The 18,677-nt window shown below is 42.0% G+C and overlaps 2 protein-coding genes across 5 annotated transcripts in view; one reads left to right on the top strand and one right to left on the bottom strand.

Annotated features, from left to right (window-relative positions):
• The window catches only part of pdia5 (protein disulfide isomerase family A, member 5), a 53,297-nt gene extending 51,626 nt beyond the window's left edge, over positions 1–1,671 (bottom strand). The window contains exon 1 of the mRNA XM_071480871.1: positions 1,519–1,671. Coding sequence (XP_071336972.1) covers positions 1,519–1,584 — 66 coding nt within the window. The 5' untranslated portion in view covers positions 1,585–1,671. The remainder of the gene's footprint in view (positions 1–1,518) is intronic.
• Positions 1,672–2,993: 1,322 nt separating this feature from the next.
• Positions 2,994–18,677, top strand: part of sema5ba (sema domain, seven thrombospondin repeats (type 1 and type 1-like), transmembrane domain (TM) and short cytoplasmic domain, (semaphorin) 5Ba) — a 172,020-nt gene continuing 156,336 nt past the window's right edge. For 3 of the 4 annotated variants that reach the window (XM_071480839.1, XM_071480850.1, XM_071480829.1), the window contains exon 1: positions 3,021–3,161. The gene's annotated coding sequence lies outside the window, so the exon portion shown is untranslated. Of the gene's footprint in view, positions 3,162–18,677 lie in introns of all 4 variants that reach the window. The other variant, XM_071480859.1, reaches the window with a different exon arrangement.

Below are 18,677 nucleotides of genomic sequence, written 5' to 3'. Positions count from 1 at the left end.
CAGAAGAAATGCTCACTGTGTTAGATTATGCCAAGAGTCTATTAATTGATTTTCATACAATACTAAAATGAATGAGAACCAATGGATGCCTAAACCAGTGGCAAAGATACAGCCAAATTTCAAAATCATGGTGTCATGGTTTGCAAAATGGTTAGTTTTGATATACAGTAAGTTATAGGTGATTTGCAGCAAATGGGTAATAATATGCAAAACCAATGATATAATCCTGCAAGCATGGACACATATTAAATAAAGACATTCTCATTTAGCACTTACTATGAGTGTGTTTACATGCAGACGAGTATCCTGGTTATGATCGGGTTTTTGGTGTATCCTGGTTATGTTTTGTGCATTTAAACAGCTTATCCTAGTTTCAGAAACCTGTATAAGACTTTACCCCAGATATATTACCTTGAGTACTCCGACAGAAACCAGGAGACTATGGTATGTAAACACCTTGTCCATATTTCTGAATCATCTCATAGTGACTGAGACGGTGAGAGAGATGGTAAGACATCAGGGCAGGCCTGCAGGCACATGATCAGAAAACTAGATACTTTTGTAAATAACCTGGATTTCATGTACCAATACCACATAACCCGAACATAATCAAACAGGATAAGGCCTAAAATCCGGTCAAAATAAGGACACTAATGCATATGACAACAAACTTTGTACTGGTTTTACATGAAACTGGGCTTTACTCCTAAACTTGAACATGAACTTGGAAAAAGGCTGACAGATAAGGCTGAACTAGCTACATAGGTGGACCTTGTGTTTATAAAATAGCTTTCTCCACTTTCCGACAACGACACATTAAATGGAAGTAATAAAATGAATGCTAGCGGCAGCGCTGCTTGCAACATGTTGTTTCAGCGACAACCAATTCCGTTCTGACGGTCACATGACATGGAAGGACACTGTAATACTTCCAAAAGGCACTTCTGTTTTACAGACATTTACAGTAGCCTGGCTAGTTCCCACATATCACTTCACTTCCTTTTACAAACTGACTGAGTCCTGCTGCTTTAATAACAATAGATAACAACGTCCTGTAAATGAAACTAGAGGCAGCAGAGCCTTTTGAACAGTGAGTGGGGCTTTGAGGGGGGGGGGGGGGGCTGGCTGGCCGGCTCTGGTTCTCTGTTTACCGCTTGGACTGGACGTTAGTTATGGCTCAGACAGCACCGGGGAGGGAGCCCCAGCACACAGGCGACCGTTGACCACAAACCCGCTGACTGTTAGCGGTTACATAAATAAACCCCGCGACGCTACCTGCGCCACAGGGACCACAGTCCACCCACATTACTACTAGCTAGTTAAATCTGAGCACCAAGTTCAGTCAAGGGCTGTCAACTTTACCTCCTGCACGGACAGGCTCGGAGACGTGGTGAAGAGCGGTTTGGATTCCCCCCCCCCTCCTCCTTAACGGACACAAACACCCTGCGCTGCGTGAGGGGACGGCACCCTAACCCGCTGCACTTTACACCACACACAGGAGAGGCTCTTTTCACTCACCAGCATCACCACCATGATCATTTTCGCCTCTCTCATCCGACTCCCGTAGCGATTCCAAGAAGCCATGATGCCGTTGCCACGTCTGGATACGCAGGCGCAATCGGTTTTCCACGGATTCTTGGGCACGGCGCAAGGCTCCTTGGGAAATGTGGTTCAGAAAAGTCTGGGGGCGGTATTACACCTGCGGCCTCCACCCCTCCCCTACCCAGCCAGGGACCCCTTCCCGCCATGTTATTAGGTCATGAGCACAAGTACTATATTCTACATGACTTTTTTTTTTTTATCAGCATAACTCAGCCATATTGCAAGACAATTAATTACACAAGAGGCTAATTAGCAAAATGACTCGTGATTGAATGGCTTTTAATTAGCTCTCTATCAATTCGACGTGCGATCCTTTGAATATTTGGTTTGATTAGAGCTGTGAAATGTTCTCAACAGCATCCGGTCAGTGCTGGGCCCAGTAGGCTGATACAGAGTAGCATAGAAATGGACGACGAATTCAAAAATTAAAAGAATAAAAGGTTTTATAACTACCACCTACAGAAGTAAATAAATTCCCCAGTGAAAGGTTAATATAGGGAAGGATAGAACAGGATAGAACACCTGGAGCATCCGCTTAAAAGAAGCTTATATTCTTTGGTTCCGTTTGCCTGATAGGCTACTAGGGTTAGTTGTAGGCTACGTTAAAAAAAAGAAGAAGAAGAAAAAGATAAAAAGAAAGAAAGAAAGAAAGAAAAAGCATAAATAAGTGGTTTTCTGAAGTGTGAGTTTAAGCTGATAATACCCTCATCACAATATCCTAATATAAGTAACACCCACCTTTATAGCCCACATCATGCTAGTCATTGTTAGAATAGAATAGAATAGAATAGACGGGGCTATATGAAAATGAGGTAGGCTATAAAGAAATAAATCGGCACAAATTAGTAATTATTATTATTATGAATGGAGTTTGGCTTATGTAATTTCCCCCTGCCTACACCTGGCGGATAGAATAGAATAGAATAGAATAGAATGACTATGGTCCAGATGTAGCCTATGTGTTAGGCCTGACTGTTTGAGTTACACCGCTTACTTTGGACAAAACAGCACAGCAGCAAATAAATAAATAAATACATAACACACTTCTATCCCCATTGGAGTTATATTGCCAGGTTACCCCCGCACACAGGCACACAGCAGGTACAGTGGAGTCCCAGACAACACAACAACATGTAGGGCAAACCTTTCCCAGAAGCCCTCCTGTCTCTCTCAGGTCCAATGCCGTGATTCTCTCTCAGACTGCCTGCTTTCGCTCTGGACGGCCGCGCTGTTGCGACACTCTTCCACCTCTCCGGGGGTGTCCATGCGCTTCCTCCCTACATTGCGCAAATCGGCCCCATCTTTTGCTTTCTCTCCCCTCACTCCTCTCCTCCCACCGCCCCCACCCCCGAAGCCGGTGGTATCGTCCGACGATCAGGGAGAGAGAGAGCGCAGTTGTCGGCTGCAGGTCGTTCGGAGAGGGACGCGCACAGCGGCTGAGGACACAACACCAGACCCCGTCTTTATTTTGTCTCTACTGTGCAGCAGTGCGAGTCCGATTCTCTCCTCGTCTCCGCCTGGCATTGTCATCAACTTGGGGAATACAAACATCTTCGAAGGTAAAGGGAAAATCACTTTTTCTTTGTTTTCTTTGGCAAAATACCTGGAACGACTGACACAAAAGCACTTTTTAGGTGTGTTGTGCACCAGTTTCCAGCCTATGTGTCGCTTCAGATTTGTCTTTACAGGAGAAAAGGATGTAGTTTGAGTTTGACTGAGGTCCTGATTTTTTATACAGGGGACAAATCAACACAATACCCTGCTTTAGCTTGAGTAACCTGCTTAGATAAATAAAAAAAAAACACCCTCCATCACTAATGGATTGGCTACTCGAAAGCTTTATTCAGCCATGCTGTGAGGTCCGTTTTCTCTGGACCCGTTTTCTATCAGAGCAGCGTTTGTGGCGTTTTTTTTTTTTATTAATTAATTTTTTTTAATTCTAAACGTCAAACACTTTCCTGCCCTGTTGCCTACTTCAACTGTTTCAGGTGAGGTGATTTGTCCGTACCATGTGTTATTCAGAGCAGTTAACAGTTCCTTTATGCCTGGCCAGTTTTACTTTCCACTCACGTTTCATCCCAGGATCAGAGAAGCATTTGTGGGCTGCCGGAGCTGCCTGTGCCAGCCACATTAGCACTGTGTCAAACTTACTTTGTGCTGCACGCTGCCCCGTCGTCTCGATATTGACGACATGTGAACCTTAGAAATAATCTTAAGAGAAAACTTCAGTGATTTCATACGTGCCACAATCCCTCTGGAAATGGGGATCTAAGTGTTTCAACTGTGCCTGTCAGTTAGGCCTACATTGTTTTTCTCCTACTGACTCGTTTAAAACGCGGTAACCTAATTGGGGCCACAGACATGTGACGTAAAATTGACCATCTTGTTGTCCCTTCTTCAACTTTTCTGGTGAACTTTGTTGGCCGACTTAAGACTGCCCACAACGACCTCGTCGCTTATCAAGTCCAATTAACAGACTGGCTTTTACGCGCGGCATGTGCAGCCTTTGCGCACAACGCTACGAGTGTTTGTCATTGTCTTATTTTTTTCTAAATCTCAGCAAACGTTTGTGAGACTAATTCTGCGTGAAAACACACATAATCAGCTCTGAAAGTCATTATTCATGAGCTTGTCACTTGGATGAATTGGTTCTCCATTTCTCCCCGAAACATACACACTCTCTAGATGTGTTCCATGTTAAACTGTAAAGAGGGATAAGTGTGCAGCAGGAAGCCACCCAGACTGCTGCTGTCGAACAAAGAAACGCACTATTGTAAAATGGGACATTTCCCTCTTGCGTGCATTTAAGTAGATTTTTTCTGAAATGCATTGTTGGAGCGGGAGCTGGGCTGTGTTGTCGCAGAGCAACAGAGGGCAGTGTTGAGCAGCACTTCATAGCTGCCATAAGGCTCTCTGCTGTGCTCTCCACGAGCGAAAACAGACACAGTGTTGCAAACCAGCCTGTTTGTGCGCTGGAGCAAAAGTGCAGCACTCGTCCCAGCTCGGACAAATTAAAACATAGAGTACCACTGCTTTTTAATGGATTATTGCTTGTTTTTTTTTTTTGGTTTTAGGTGATTAAATGTCAAGCACTTTTGAACAAGCTTTTATCTGGGAGCAGCTTTCAGAGATAAGGTTTCCATAGCTGGAATTATTTGCGGCTTAAAGTTAAAACACATTCATTTGACTAAATTCATCAAACAACTTATTCACTTAAAAGCTATTTCCAGCCACCACTAACCATCACCACTGGGGCTTTTAGACCCTTTTTAACAACTGTGCTGTTTTTCATCTGTAACATTTTATTGAACCCCAGTAGTTCAAGTTCTTCAAAAGCATCAATGAAGGACACTGTATTATTCATTAACATACAAATAGCCCTCGAATATAAGTGAGCAAGGTTGGTTTGAGTTTTTGAAAATGTGTCAGATGATATAATAACTAGTTTATGCTGCAGTTCACCTTTTGTAATACCACTTTGCTTCTCTTTAAAACATGCCATGAACAGAAAATATGTATACTATTGTCCTGAAGTCATTCCGTATTTATAATTAGTGATCTAATTAAATAAATATTCATATTATCAGTTTGCTACAGTACTATTCCTCTAATCTCCTGTTCAGTAAACTGACAATTGCACATGACATAGCATGGTATCCTATTTCACATCTAAACAACTTCATTCTCCCCCATCCGGGATTCAAAATAGCAGTTGGCACAACTCTTGTTTTTTTACTTTGTTCATTAATCAACACATGTGAAAGTCCCATATCTCCCCCACCTTTTGATTGATATTCATATATTCTTATAGGTTTTGTCAGGCCCACATGCTTGTCTTATGGATGATTAACGCTTTTGTTATTTGAAGAGCTGTTTTAGTATCCTGGGTCAGTCCTTTCAAATGGAAAACAGGTTTTCATCTTTGATGAACTTATGAGGGCTCTTGACAGGTCCTGGTGAGGGGAACCAGACCAGCAGAGCAAAAGAGATCCAGCACAAAACACAAACTAGATGGAAGCCCCCTCGAACTCCTCTTAGACCACCTCTATGTTCACTTTCTTCTTCTTTCTGTTTCTCGCTCTCTCCTTGATGCCTTTGTAGTTACAACGTGTGAAAGTGTTTTGTTTTTGATTATATGTAAGAGCCCGTATCTTTGTGCCATCTGATGTTGACATGAATAATTCATTTTCATTAACAAATATGATAGGTGAGGAGTAGATGAGTAGACAGCCTCTTCATCAAATTTTTAATGATGCATATTTAAGCTGTGCCATGTGGATTACTCCTGTTGTCAGGCATCATTTGAGAGGGGATCAACAGATATAAAAGTTTAATGTCTGGAGAACTTGATCTATCCTCTCCTCTGCCCAATATTACCTCTCTAAGAAAAAAAAACTGGCTGATGGGCTGACCTCCGTGAATGTGTGTGTGTGTCTGTCTAAAGAGATAACAGATAACAAGTATGATTCAGTCTGGTCTGAGCTCCCACTCCTCATTCAGTTACTATCCACATATCTTCAGGTCTATAAAACTCGAAAATAAGTTTAAAGAAAAACTAATCTGTCTTCCTGGTGTTGATGGAAAATGACAACTTTTAAAGCAGTATATTTTTGCTGTTAGTCTGTCATTCAGCTGTTTGGCTTTTCATGCACACCCAACAAGCACTCCAGGACATCTGTCAATGCTCATATGAACCAGACCTCAGTTTATTTATGCACTGTAACACCTCATACTCATTTTTGAATCCTAGCTTGAGAGCAGCAGCAACAAAGATGCATTTCCACACTTTAAAAGCCGGGAGGGATGTTTTAAGAACTGCTGCGAGGCTGTGAGTGGCCAGCTGAGACATGCTCTGCCGACCATTGATCTTGATTTTACTTCTTTTTACCAAGCCTGAGCCTGGCATGTGAAAGTGAAGCAGAGAGATTTCAGACTTTTAAAGTGGCCTTCTTGAGCAGGATTCACATGGTAATTAGGTCAGGGGACACTGAGGAAAAACAAAGCTGTCCGCATGCAGAGAGAGCAGAAAACATACCATGTTTTTGTTAAGATGTTCCAAGGAAAGAGGACACGGAGAGATGCTTCCTTCAAGTGGCTCTGTATATTCTGAACACTGCAGCCACATTGGAGCGTCGGGTGCTCTCTGTTATGTAAATATAATGCCAGATTTGAAATCACAGCTTCAGGCGCTGTGACTTGTGGCAGCAGCCCTTGCCTCAATATTCACTGTGGTCTTTGTACTCACAATACAAAGCTCTGCTGCCTTGTCACCTGAATGTGATTATGTTGTCCCACAGTGCTGACATAAATGTTGACATTTTCCATTCACGAGCTCTTCGAAGCCTGATTGAGGTCCTGTGCCTGAGTACACCTCGTTTTATTTGAAATGAAATAATTCCACAGCTATTTGATGACTTGTGCAGAAACGCAAATTTTGGCTTAGGCTCAATTCTTTTTTTTTTTTTTTTTTTTTTGTAGGCTGATGTGAGAATTCTGTGGCCAATTTTACTGTCAGCAACAAACTGTAGCTTGACAAATACACTTTGCTGCACTCAAACAGCACCCTGATGAGAATCTGCTGTCAGCAGAGGGAGGCCAGCAGACTGCGTGGTGCAGTCTGAGCCAGTGGGTGGAAATGAATAATTCCACAATGTCTGTCTGGGTCCCCTCAGCCTCCAAGGATCTCATTGTGTCTGAATGCAGTGTGCACTTGGTGTGGTCGTTGTTTGTAACCTCATCTCACAACCTATCCGTCTGTGAAATCTGATGCGGCTGCAACATCTCTGCTCTCTGTCTGCAACCCTGCTAATCAACGGTTGATGCGATCCAACAGTCTCAATTTGTTTCTGGAACTTTGTCATCATTGTTTGCACTCCTTTTTCCTGTGTTGTAATTACTGTACCTTTGCAAATAGGGAGAATAGGAAATGATAAGGGAAGGCAATCTGCCAAGCAGAAAAACAAGTTTGAGAGAAAATATTTCCATCTAACATATTATTTTCTGTGGTATCTAATTTAGTTTTGAAATTCATCAATCCATTTCCTGCTGCATATCTGGAGTCAGGTCATAGTGGCAACAAAAGAAAGGTATCCCAGACCTCTTCAAGCAACGTTTTCTTGTTCCTTGTGGGGGACCCTAAAGTGTTCCCTGGCTAGATTCTTGGTCTGGGACTTCCTATCAGTTGGACATGCCTGGAAAACCTTCACTGGAAGGTGCCCAGGAGTGATCCAGATCAGATGCCTGAACCACCTCAACTGATTCCTTTCAATGCAAAGGAGCAGTGGCTCTACTCTAAGCTCTCTCTGGGTGTCAGAGCTCCTTGCTATAAGGGTGAGCCCAGCCACCTTAAAGAAGAAACTCATTTCAGCTGCTTGTATTCACAATGTCTTTCTTTCGGTCACTACCCAAAGCTCATAAGCATAGGTGAGAGAACTTTACCTTAAAATGCATGGCAGAGAACCATGGTCTCAGATTTAAGGTGCTGACTCTCATCCCAGCTGCTTCACACTCAGCTGCAAACCATCCCAGTGCAAGCTTGAGGTCATGGTTTGATGAAGCCAATGGAATCACATCGTCTACAAAAAGCAGAGACGTGCTTCACAGGGCCCCAAACTGGACAAACTCCTCCCTGTAGCTGTGTCTTGAGGGCCTGTCCATGAAAATCACAAACAAGATCATGACAAGGGACAACCATGGTGGAAGCCAACACCAACTGGAAATGTGCTTGACTTTCTGCCAAGGATACAAACACAACACTCACTCTGGTGATAAAAGGACCAGATGGTTTGAAGTATGGCACCAGTACCCCATTCTCCCACAGTGCCCCCCACAAGACTCCCCTGAGGGACACAAGTCCACAAATACACAAATACAGTAGACTGGATGAGCAACCCCCCATAACCCTCCAGTAACCTTGCAAGGGTAAAGAGTTGGTCCACTGATCCACACCCAGTCTGTAATCAGCATTGCTGCTGTGAATCTGAGGATCAATCGGTCAGAGCCTCCTTTTACAGCTTGGGTCAAGCACTGCTTTTCCTTCTGAAGTTATCTGACGGTTTGTTAGAGCCTCCTTGAGGCCAACCAAAAGCCCTTCTCCATACCCTTCCTGAACTTGTCCCCAAGGTTTTTGAGTCTGTGACTGCCGTAGCCACAGCCCTTCTTGCCCCCATCTGCTGCCTAAGGAGACCCCTGGGCCAACCATCCTCTTCATCAATTTGATAGTCTCCCTCGGCCACTGCTGTCCACCAGCAAGTTCTCAGGTTGCCACCACGACAGGCACCGACAGCCTTTTGACGGCAACTCCGAACAGCTGCCTCCACAATGGAGGCTTTGAACACTGCCCATTCGGATTCCATGTCCCCAACCTCCCCTGGGATGCAGAGAAGAGGTGACATGGGCCTTAGCCAGGTTTTCCCAGGCCACCCTCACTACATGTTTGGTTTTGCCAGGTCTGTCCTAAAATGGTTATTTGAATAATCAATTAGTTGATCAGTCAGGGAATTTATCATGCAACATTATCAAACATTAATTGTTCTCAGCTGCCTAAATGTGAGGATTTGGTTCCTTTCCCTGTTTTATATCATTGTGAATTGCATTTCTTTGGTTGTAGACTGTTGGTCAGTTGGACATAGGGAGCGTATGTCACCGTGATCTCTGGGAATTTGTGATGGAGAATTTTCATTTTTTTCTCACCTATTATAGACAAATTATTGACTAATAAAAAAAAACATAGCAAGTGAAAGACTAATCAAAAACAAAAACAATATATATATATATTTTTGGCAGCCCTAGTAATGTAGTGTAATTGCATGTATTTCTCATATTTCTCATGCTTCTTGAAAACCATGATGAGAAGACACAGATTGCACTGTATTTCTCCTCTATTGGAGATTTGAAGGAGGCATTTTCCTCACAGTGTCAAACCATTCAGTGTTTTTATTCTTTTCGCCCATTCTTATTGTTATCCGTCTTGGTATTAGATGAGGTGTGTGAAAGTGTGTGTAAGTATGCGCTCATGCATGCATGTGCGCATGCGTGCATGTCTGAGCAATTTGATTTTTCTCTTTGTATGCGTGCGAAGCGGACGTGAAGGCATGTGCCTTTTCTCTCCTGTCCCTCCTCTGTTCAGCCCCGGCAAGGTCTGAGCAGAGCAAGAATAAAAGGGGAGCAAAAGGAGGAGAAAGTGCTCCCACAGTTGATTTGGCCATTGTGGGGGGAGGAACACTATTCCCATTGATGCTGTGGACGCATGGCTGAAACCCCCAGAAGCTTTAGGAAGGGAGCTTATTCAAGGCTTGTTGTGACCCGGAGGACTGGGTTGGAAGATGGGTGTTGAGCCCATTGTGGAGATGGTGGGAACATTGTCCCCGCTCCACTGCTTTAATACCACTCTGAACCACTGGCTCTGTGAGCTGGAGGGGCTCTCAGGTCGTCAGTTTTTGCTTTACAAGACATTGGAGAGGTCTCATATTTTAGAGGTCTCTTGAATTTTCAAAGTCCTCAAAGAGATCTGAGAAACATTTTCCTGGAGTCACATAAAAGGAATCTATTGTGATTCATAATTTACTTCATAAAACTATATAGTTAAGAGTTGAGCTGGACTTTGTATCAGTATAATAGCAATATACTTTTACGAGACTTGATATCGTCTTGAACTTTGTAATATGATGAAATAGTTTGAACATTGGCTTTTTGTGGTTGATTCAACTCAAATTTTGAGACTGCCCTTAACAGTAAAACAACAACATTTGTTGTTTGCTCAAATGATTAAAACCATATATGTTTACCTTTTCTTTCAAATGACCCCATGTGTTTCTCATGACTGCAAAGGGGAAGTAGTTGAAAAACTCTTTGTGAGGGGGTCAGTGTTCATGTCCTAGTCCCACCAAAAATCAAGCCAGAATAAATCTATTTTATTTACATAGCCATTATAACAAATTGCACGTTTGCCTCAAAGGGCTTTACAATCTGTGCACACAACATCCTCGATTAGACCTTCAATTTGACTGTCAGACACTGCTTCAAAATCTCTCATAGCTGTAAAGTTGAGTTGAGATCTGGTGACTGTGAAGGCCGTAGCATAGATACCATTCACATTATTTTCATACAGGTATGGTCTTTTTGGAAGCGCCTGCATTAGTTATGTTTCTCCACTTATTCTATGAGTTCCTTCTGTATGTAAGTGATCCCCCATCATCACAGAAGTCCTATTCTGACCTTTCATACATTTTTCTTTAATATCATGGCATATCTTTCACACACTATAAACCTTGAAATCCAAGTTATAACATTCATACTGTGTAAACTAAGTATTGTTAAATGGCTTCATCAAACCCTTATTTTTGCTTTGAATCCCCACTGTTCCTCTCAATGATTGCCTGGTTTTAGGTATTTTACTTTGAAAATCCCCATTGTGTTATTTTTTAAGAGATGCTCCAAATGAAATAAGGTTAATTTCTACCCTGGGGTACCCTCTAAAATGGTTATACCTCTTCCAAATGGAGTCATGGGGGGAAAGCTGAACTCCTTTCTAGAGCCTGTGCTTAAAGTAATAGGTTTGCAGTAAGCTCTCATACAACACTTGGATTAGGACGGATTGAACAGACCACAATATTTACTAAGCTATATATTTACACACTGACAGGTAAAAGAGTGATTTTATAATGTGTTGCTATTGTGTTGGGAATTATTTTAGGGTGTAGAGGCTGTCATGATTTATTGTGTCATCTGAACAATACCAGCTGGTTTGGAGGCTATTAGCTAAAGCAGATCAGAGTTCAGAGTGATGTGTTTACTCTAACTTTTATTAGCATTGGTTTCTTTCCAGTATTAGACTTTGATGAACTGCCTCTGAGTGGTATAACTGGCTCATTAGAGAGCACAGCACATGCATCTCTGCTGGTCAGCAATCCACTTGTTTGTGTGCATGTGTGCATGTGTGTGTCTGCTTCTTTTTTATATGTTTGCAATAATGACCAGGAAATCAGCAGTTAGTGAAAGCAGGCAGTTACCCATAACCCCGCTTCCCTGTCGAACATGTAATTGGACAACCACATGTCAGGCCGTGATTTGCAATATGAGCCTAATGACAGTGCAGTAATAAATATGATGAGAGAAGATGTCTCTTTGTCAGTTGTTGGCAGGAAATGTAACACAATGGCTAAATGCACTGGAGAGTAGAGGGTGGCTGGTGGGCGAAAACTCTCTCCTCCTCGTTCCAATCAATGTGGTTTTTTCCATCCTCCCCTCCTGAGAGGATTTGTCCCCAGCACTGGTTTTTGCCTGATTCTTTCCTGAAATCCTCACACATTTCCTCTCAATTGAAAAAAAAAATTGCAATAAGACTGGGCCATATGACCCAAATACTTTTTTCATGATGAATTCTCACATTTACCAAGGTAATGATAAACGTAACAAAAATGCATTGCATTTTCCCCCTCTGTCGCCTCACCACTGATGTGTTTGTCCACATTAATGATTCCATGACCAATTGAAGATAAAAAAAACTTCTCTTATGTCACTGCAGCTGTTCTCAGTTTAATAATATTTGATTCAAACAGTTTATTTCTTAAAAATTGGGATCAGGTCATTTAAAGACTGACAGAGATAACTGCATGAATTTGGTTTGTTGCTCAGTAAAAAGAACTTAACCAAAACAAACTATTCTTTGGGAAATTTATTGCAAATTTCAAACCAATCTTTATTGGTTTGGTCAATCTTTATTCCCCATCTCGTCTCCCTCCTGTCACCAGGACCATGAGTTCTGTTCCATTAAGCTGTCAACCAACAATAAACAGCACAGGATGTGTCACAGAGAGCCTACTATTTGAGCTACTGGGGAACATATTTTCATGTTTCCTTCTCTGTGACAAGTTCATCTTTCACTGCTAGAATCCAGAGCCTGTAAATGTTTGATGCTACGTGTTATTACCGACTCTGACCTGAAGACACAAACCTGCAAGTCGGATAATTACATATCTCCTCAGCGACCGCTCTGAAATCTGAAAAACCTTTTGTTACGTGATGTTCGCTGCTTTCAGTAGATTCTTTACCCTCACGGTGGAGCTTGCTATTATACTGACTTGATAATGTCATCTTTCTTGATATATCATTAATACTATGTTCTTCATTCTTCTCAATTCAAAATAATCACCCGTGACAGTATCGCCTGCTTTCTCAGGTAAAATTTCTCTGGTGTGTGTGTGTAAAGACAGAACACTGTCCTGAGTCGAGGAATGAGTAACAAAGGGAAGCAAGAAAGGAGATCATATATAATATTGTGTGGCCTATCTCACATTTCAGATGCCAAAATCATCTCAGCATTTCACAGGGAATCAGACCGTACTATTGTTCGCTGTCTCTGTTTGATAGCTTCTGTTTAACCTGGGTAGCAGTTTGTGCCTAGCTGTACTCCAGCTTAACCTGCCAGACATTCAGGAGACATTTTTTCACTGCATCTTTTGACCTTTTTGTTTGGCCCTTGCCAGAAATCTCTTGGACTTAAGCCAGCAGAGAGGAGTTTTTCTGCAACCAATGGCTGCTTTGTGATTCATGTTCAATCCTGAAGCTGAGGCTTGCATGGGGATGGTGCTGCAAGAGGAGCCTTAATCAAGGGCTCGTTAGTAAACTGGTGGTGAACAAGGAGAACATGTACAACCACATGTCTCTGATATGAATGTAACAGCAAACCCTTTGAGTACGGACCCTTAAGAAAATTACCCTAGTCCTTATTCGATGTTTGACTGCAGTGCACTATACAAAGGTCACTCTGTCTGTCACCAGTCTGACAAACAGGAGTGGAAAAATGTGCTTAAGTTAACAAAGTGGAACAAAAAGTATGATGTATATAAGTTTTACCAACTCAAGCTTCAAGTGTTAAAGTGTAAACACAGTCTTTTTGTGTCCCGCTACCTCTACAGCACTGCTGAGTTTGGTTCGCGGTTGGCTTTGGTTGCTATGACGATAGAAGTGACCCTCAGCGGGGGAAGGAGGGTCTGTTTAAGACTAAGGCAGACAGAAAAAGAGAGGAGTGTGACAGTGATTAATGTCCTGGCAGAAACAGAGACAGTCGACTCTAAGGGCCCCGTCGTCACCATCAGTATTGAGAAGCACGCTGGCCCCTCAACCAACACTGCGCCTCAGTTTAATCACAATCATGTGAATTATTTATTATACAAAAATCTATTACTTTTCGACTTGGCGGATGAAAGCCAGAACAAATTGAAATGCTGGATTAAGCAGAGAAGGAAATGAGATTCACCTGTGTGTCTCCCGAAATCAGTCCTCGCTCTCTGGCTGATTTATGGTGAAACATTTGTCTCAGCGTCTGCGGCAGTTTACTCGCCTCTTATTCCGAAACATCAAACGAGTCGGGGTGGCCGTTTCCCAGGCGGCACGGGGAGAGGGGCTACTAGTCAACTGTTGAGAGTCCCATGGCTCTCCAGTTACTGTGCAGCCTGTTAACAAGGAAGTGAGGTGATGGAAGACTGGAGGCCAAACGTCTGCATGACAGAGATAAGCAGCCAACCTTGCTTCTTCATTCCACTTGCCCCCCCCCCCCCCCCCCCCCTACAAAAAACACTCCACAAACACTGTCTGGTTATTTGACCAACAGGGTTTGGATGAAGGAAAGCATTCAGGATGTGTCCTATATTGCATTGTCTGGCCTTGATAGTGTGCGCTTGCACATGCAACCACACACACACACGTGTGCGCACCTTCTTCTCTCTTCATATTGGAAACACTTCTGTAAATAGGAACAACCTCAAAGCTTTTCTGTGGTACCTGTTCCTCTTTCATGTCCCCCACCTGGATCTCAAGGTCCATTAGAGCTCCTTTTGAGGATCTTGGTCCCTGTCTGGGTTTTTGCACTTCATTGCACTTTCCCTCCCCTGCCCCTTCAATCCACCACTGCCCCCTAACACTGCAGCTGAAAGAAGCCTCTAGTGCATAATGTGGTATGTGAGCACCATGTATTGCAGGTAAAACTTGTCATCGGAGGACAAAGAGCTTCTTCTTCTTCCTCTTCCTCTTCAGTGACCTCTACACCCGCTTCTTCCTCCCACCACCTTCAAACACTCTTTGCTCTCTGTGACATGACCCTCTGGCTGTCCCATCTTATATCAGTAGCAGTGTAAAGGAGCTCAGAGCGCACAAAGAGTGTGATGCTGGTGCAAGAATTAGAGAGGGTATGATGAATGAGCTTCAGACATACATCCCTTTGTGTATTCATTCACCCACAGGAGGTAACATTACCTTGTCATTTTTCCACACGTGTCCTGGCCTCGGTTTACTGACCTCAATAGAATAACTGTGTGGGCCTGTTTTCGTATTTCTGTTTTCAAAATGTAACAAGAAGCTGCAGCAAGAAGGAAGTGGAGCACTTTCTCGTGATGTGTAAATCAACCGCTGGATGTTTGATGGCAGAGTAAATGTCTGCCCCCACTCACAGCAGATTGCTCTTGCTAGTCTTGGCCAGCAGCCCCATTCATCACCCACCACCATAGCAGCTTTAGTCAAGCCCTTTTTAAACTATGGCTGAGGTCCCAATAGCAGTCTTGAACCTACAGTGTGTTTCTAAACGCAAACATATGGCTAAAAACCAACTGGACAGAGTATCACAAAATGGTAATTCAGCTCTGACACCTTTTTTTTTCACGTTATCTTCATGGTCTGTGGCTGTTTTATATGTAGCAAAATAATATAAGATCAAAGGTTCACCTACTGAGTTGTCAACCATATTTTGCAGTCTTCATTCAGTGAATGGAGAAGGCTTGTGTGTCATATACAAATGTAATATATGTATATGTATTGAATTTCCTTTTATGAAATATATGCACATATAGAATATAAACATATATGTAAAACATATTTATAAAACCAGTTAGAAATTGGAATAAATAGCTCATACATATATGTTTACATACATGTATGTATGTATGCTTATATTGCAGACATGTTACAAAAATACACATCCGACCCAAAACCTGTCAGTATATGTTGATATTATACACAGTGGTGTCCAAAAGTCTGAGACCACTTTCCCAGTGAGGGAAGATAGAGATGTTTAAAATTAATGTGAAATTAATAAGAAAAACATATAAGAATATAGAATTTATGTATGTATGTTGTTTTAATAAAATTGCATATATAAAATAAATATATATCCCTAACATATACAGTCACAATGTGTTATACCATATGAAAATGCATCATATAGATATTTTTAATATATGTATATATACAAATATTATTATAGGTATTTCACACGCTACAAACTCGCCATATATCCAGTGGATGTGTATATGTGATAATGATATATCCCTCTATAGATGATAAATATGGTAATATCACTCCTGATATAGGGATATAAAGCATGTCATATATTACATTTCTGTATGACGTAGATGTAAAACTTCTGTCAGTTGATAATAAGTGAAAATGTGTTTTATGTGTAAAAAAGAGCTGAAGGATTCATCTCTGAGACAGAAGTAAACACATTTCAAAGAACAGAAAAACTAGAATGAACATCAACATTGTCCTTTCAAGATGAAATGCTCGCAGAGATGAGAAAGGGCTCGTCAAATGTGTCACAGTTAATCTGGCAAACAACAAACTTAAAAAGCATGCAATCCTTCCAAGTAGCATCTTTCTGCTCATATGTGCTGCATCTCCTACGAATATCTTTAGAATAAAATATTGATTAGTGCTGCTTCTTTATCCTCTTAAAGAAAAAAATATTTATCCAAAAACAGCTACATAAGAGGGTGGTCTTATATTGAGGTCAGTATGGTTATTTTAAATTAACTCAGGGATAAATACAAAACATACAAAAACAGATACACTGAGTTCCTGTGTGTGGCTGCGCTGCGCTGTGTTGCCCATGTGTTTCTGCAGTCTCTTACACTGTGACAGATTCAGTGTCCAGAGATCTGACCTTATTTCTGCAATAAATCCATTTTACATTCAACTTTATTTACCTCATTTATCAAAACTGCAGTGGTGTGAGCTGTTCGCGAACACCTGGCTGGATAAATGCATGATGAAGGTAGATAGGTGAATGCTCACGTCATGTCGTCGCAACAGCACTAGCAATTACCACAGGGGTCAGACACGCAGGTGTGTGTGTGTGTGTGTGTGTGTGTGTGTGTGTGTGTGACTTAGACACATGCTGCTCTCTCATTTTCTGCAGTGCTCTTGGTTTTGCTTCTTCTGGCTCCAGTGAATTATGACGCCCTCGGGCAGCAGTGAGAAGACAACAGGAGAGAACGAGTCTTCGCTCAGCTTCTCAGATGTCTCGGTTTACGTGTGCAAAGGCCCTCTGAGTGCAGATGACGACGTCTGTCTTTCTCACCTTGAATAAATGAACTCGTTCGGTGTTTGCAATAAGCGTAGGAGATGCTGACATTTAACCTGTGGCTCCTTCACAGCAGGTTGAGGTTTGGTTTGTGGCACATTCAGCTGAAATCTGACTGTATCTTAGGATATGAATTTGTTTTAAGAAAATCAGATGTGAATTAAGCACGTGACACGTGAATTTGCCTGGAATGAAAACCTTCCTTGCACTTTCCTGTGTTGTGTGTTAACCAGAAAGTTACAAAGCTGAATTTGTGTCTCGTAAGAATAACAAAAATATGTAATGTTGCTCATATTCATTTATTTATTCTTGGCATTATGCTGTTTAGCTCTGACAATTATAATTTCAATCCTCATAATAAATACTTTACTTAAGCGATTCAAGTTTTAATATTTAAAAAAGAAACATATGTTACATGACCAGAAGTATGTGGACAGTCAAAGTACAGTTTGCCTGAATATTTCACCCATATGTGATTACTGAACATGTGATAACAAAACCATGAATTAATCTGCTGTTATGCTGTTGCTGTAGCATTGGAGCAAACAGGCTTGATCCAAATCATGAAAAACAAAAGCAGGCAAAAGTTCTGGATGTGCACAGGGGTGTCACTTACTTTTTGCCGTTTAGTGAGTGTGTATTTTACAGTCACCACACGCAGCAGAGACAGAGACTTGTCTCTCTTAGAGCAGCTCTCTTAGCTTCAGTGCCGCGCTCACAAACTGCCATCCTTGATGCCCCTGCCGCTTCGACAGTGTGCCCCTCCTGGCACGGTGCCCAGACGCCCTGGCGATTTACAAACCTGCGGTGATGGCAGCCGTGCCCACGCGTCTTTGGACTCTGCCTAAGACGTGCTCCTATTCATTAACGCAGCACAAATGACAGAGGGCCCTCTCATGCTCTGTGGCAAAGAGAGAAAAACAAGACATAAAACATAGGGCTGTTGTTTGGGGGGGCGCCAATTTGTGGTGGTTAGACTATGTTTAACGTCAGGTGTCCTGTCCCTGTCCCTTTCTTTTTCGTCCATGTAGAGATTTCTTTTTGTACCTCAAAGGTAACTGGCAGGTGATCTAAATGAGTGTTTTCCAGTGGCTGCATATTTCAGTGAGAGATTTATGTTGGCAGGGAGCTCCTGGTGTGTCTTCAGGTCTTTGCTCTGTGGTGAGTTGTGTACCTTGGATTGGTTTCATCAAGCACTGAAATATGCTTTTTATAATCGTCAACAGGTGATGCATTTGTAACCCTGGCCCTTTCTAAGATTAGAAGGAGATTGAAGTTTTAACTTTCCCTTTTTATCTTGTAATTTCCACGAGCTTGCTCTGCTCCGCAGGTGTTGCCAACACAATATAACAGCTATTATATTTGAGTATTTTGTTTACATGGCACCTCGCTTGTTCTATGAACTCATGTGTGGTGTCAGTGGCTTTATGAGATTTTCAGTGAAATGTAGCGGCGTAACAATTCAGCTGTTATGAGAGTAAAACCAAAATGTCTGCAGTACTTTCAAACAGAACAGGTTTCAGGAGCAAAATGTGTAATTATTTCATTTACAGAGCGAACGAAGACACTCAGAAAAAGCAGAGAAATAGCTGTCAGGGTGGTTTCATCGCAGTGTCATATTTTTAGAACATTCATCACCTCATTGCAATTTTCTTGATTATGTCAAGCAGGATATTTGTTGTACTTGATTCAAATCAGTGGCACATTAGAAAACTTGGAA

This window comes from Trachinotus anak, unplaced genomic scaffold (assembly GCF_046630095.1).
Source record: "Trachinotus anak isolate AG129_WGS33_773 ecotype Australia unplaced genomic scaffold, CSIRO_AGI_Tana_v1 ptg000001l, whole genome shotgun sequence".
Lineage (NCBI taxonomy): Eukaryota > Metazoa > Chordata > Actinopteri > Carangiformes > Carangidae > Trachinotus > Trachinotus anak.
Note: the sequence above shows the minus strand (reverse complement) of the source record. Positions and strands in the feature narration are given on the sequence as shown.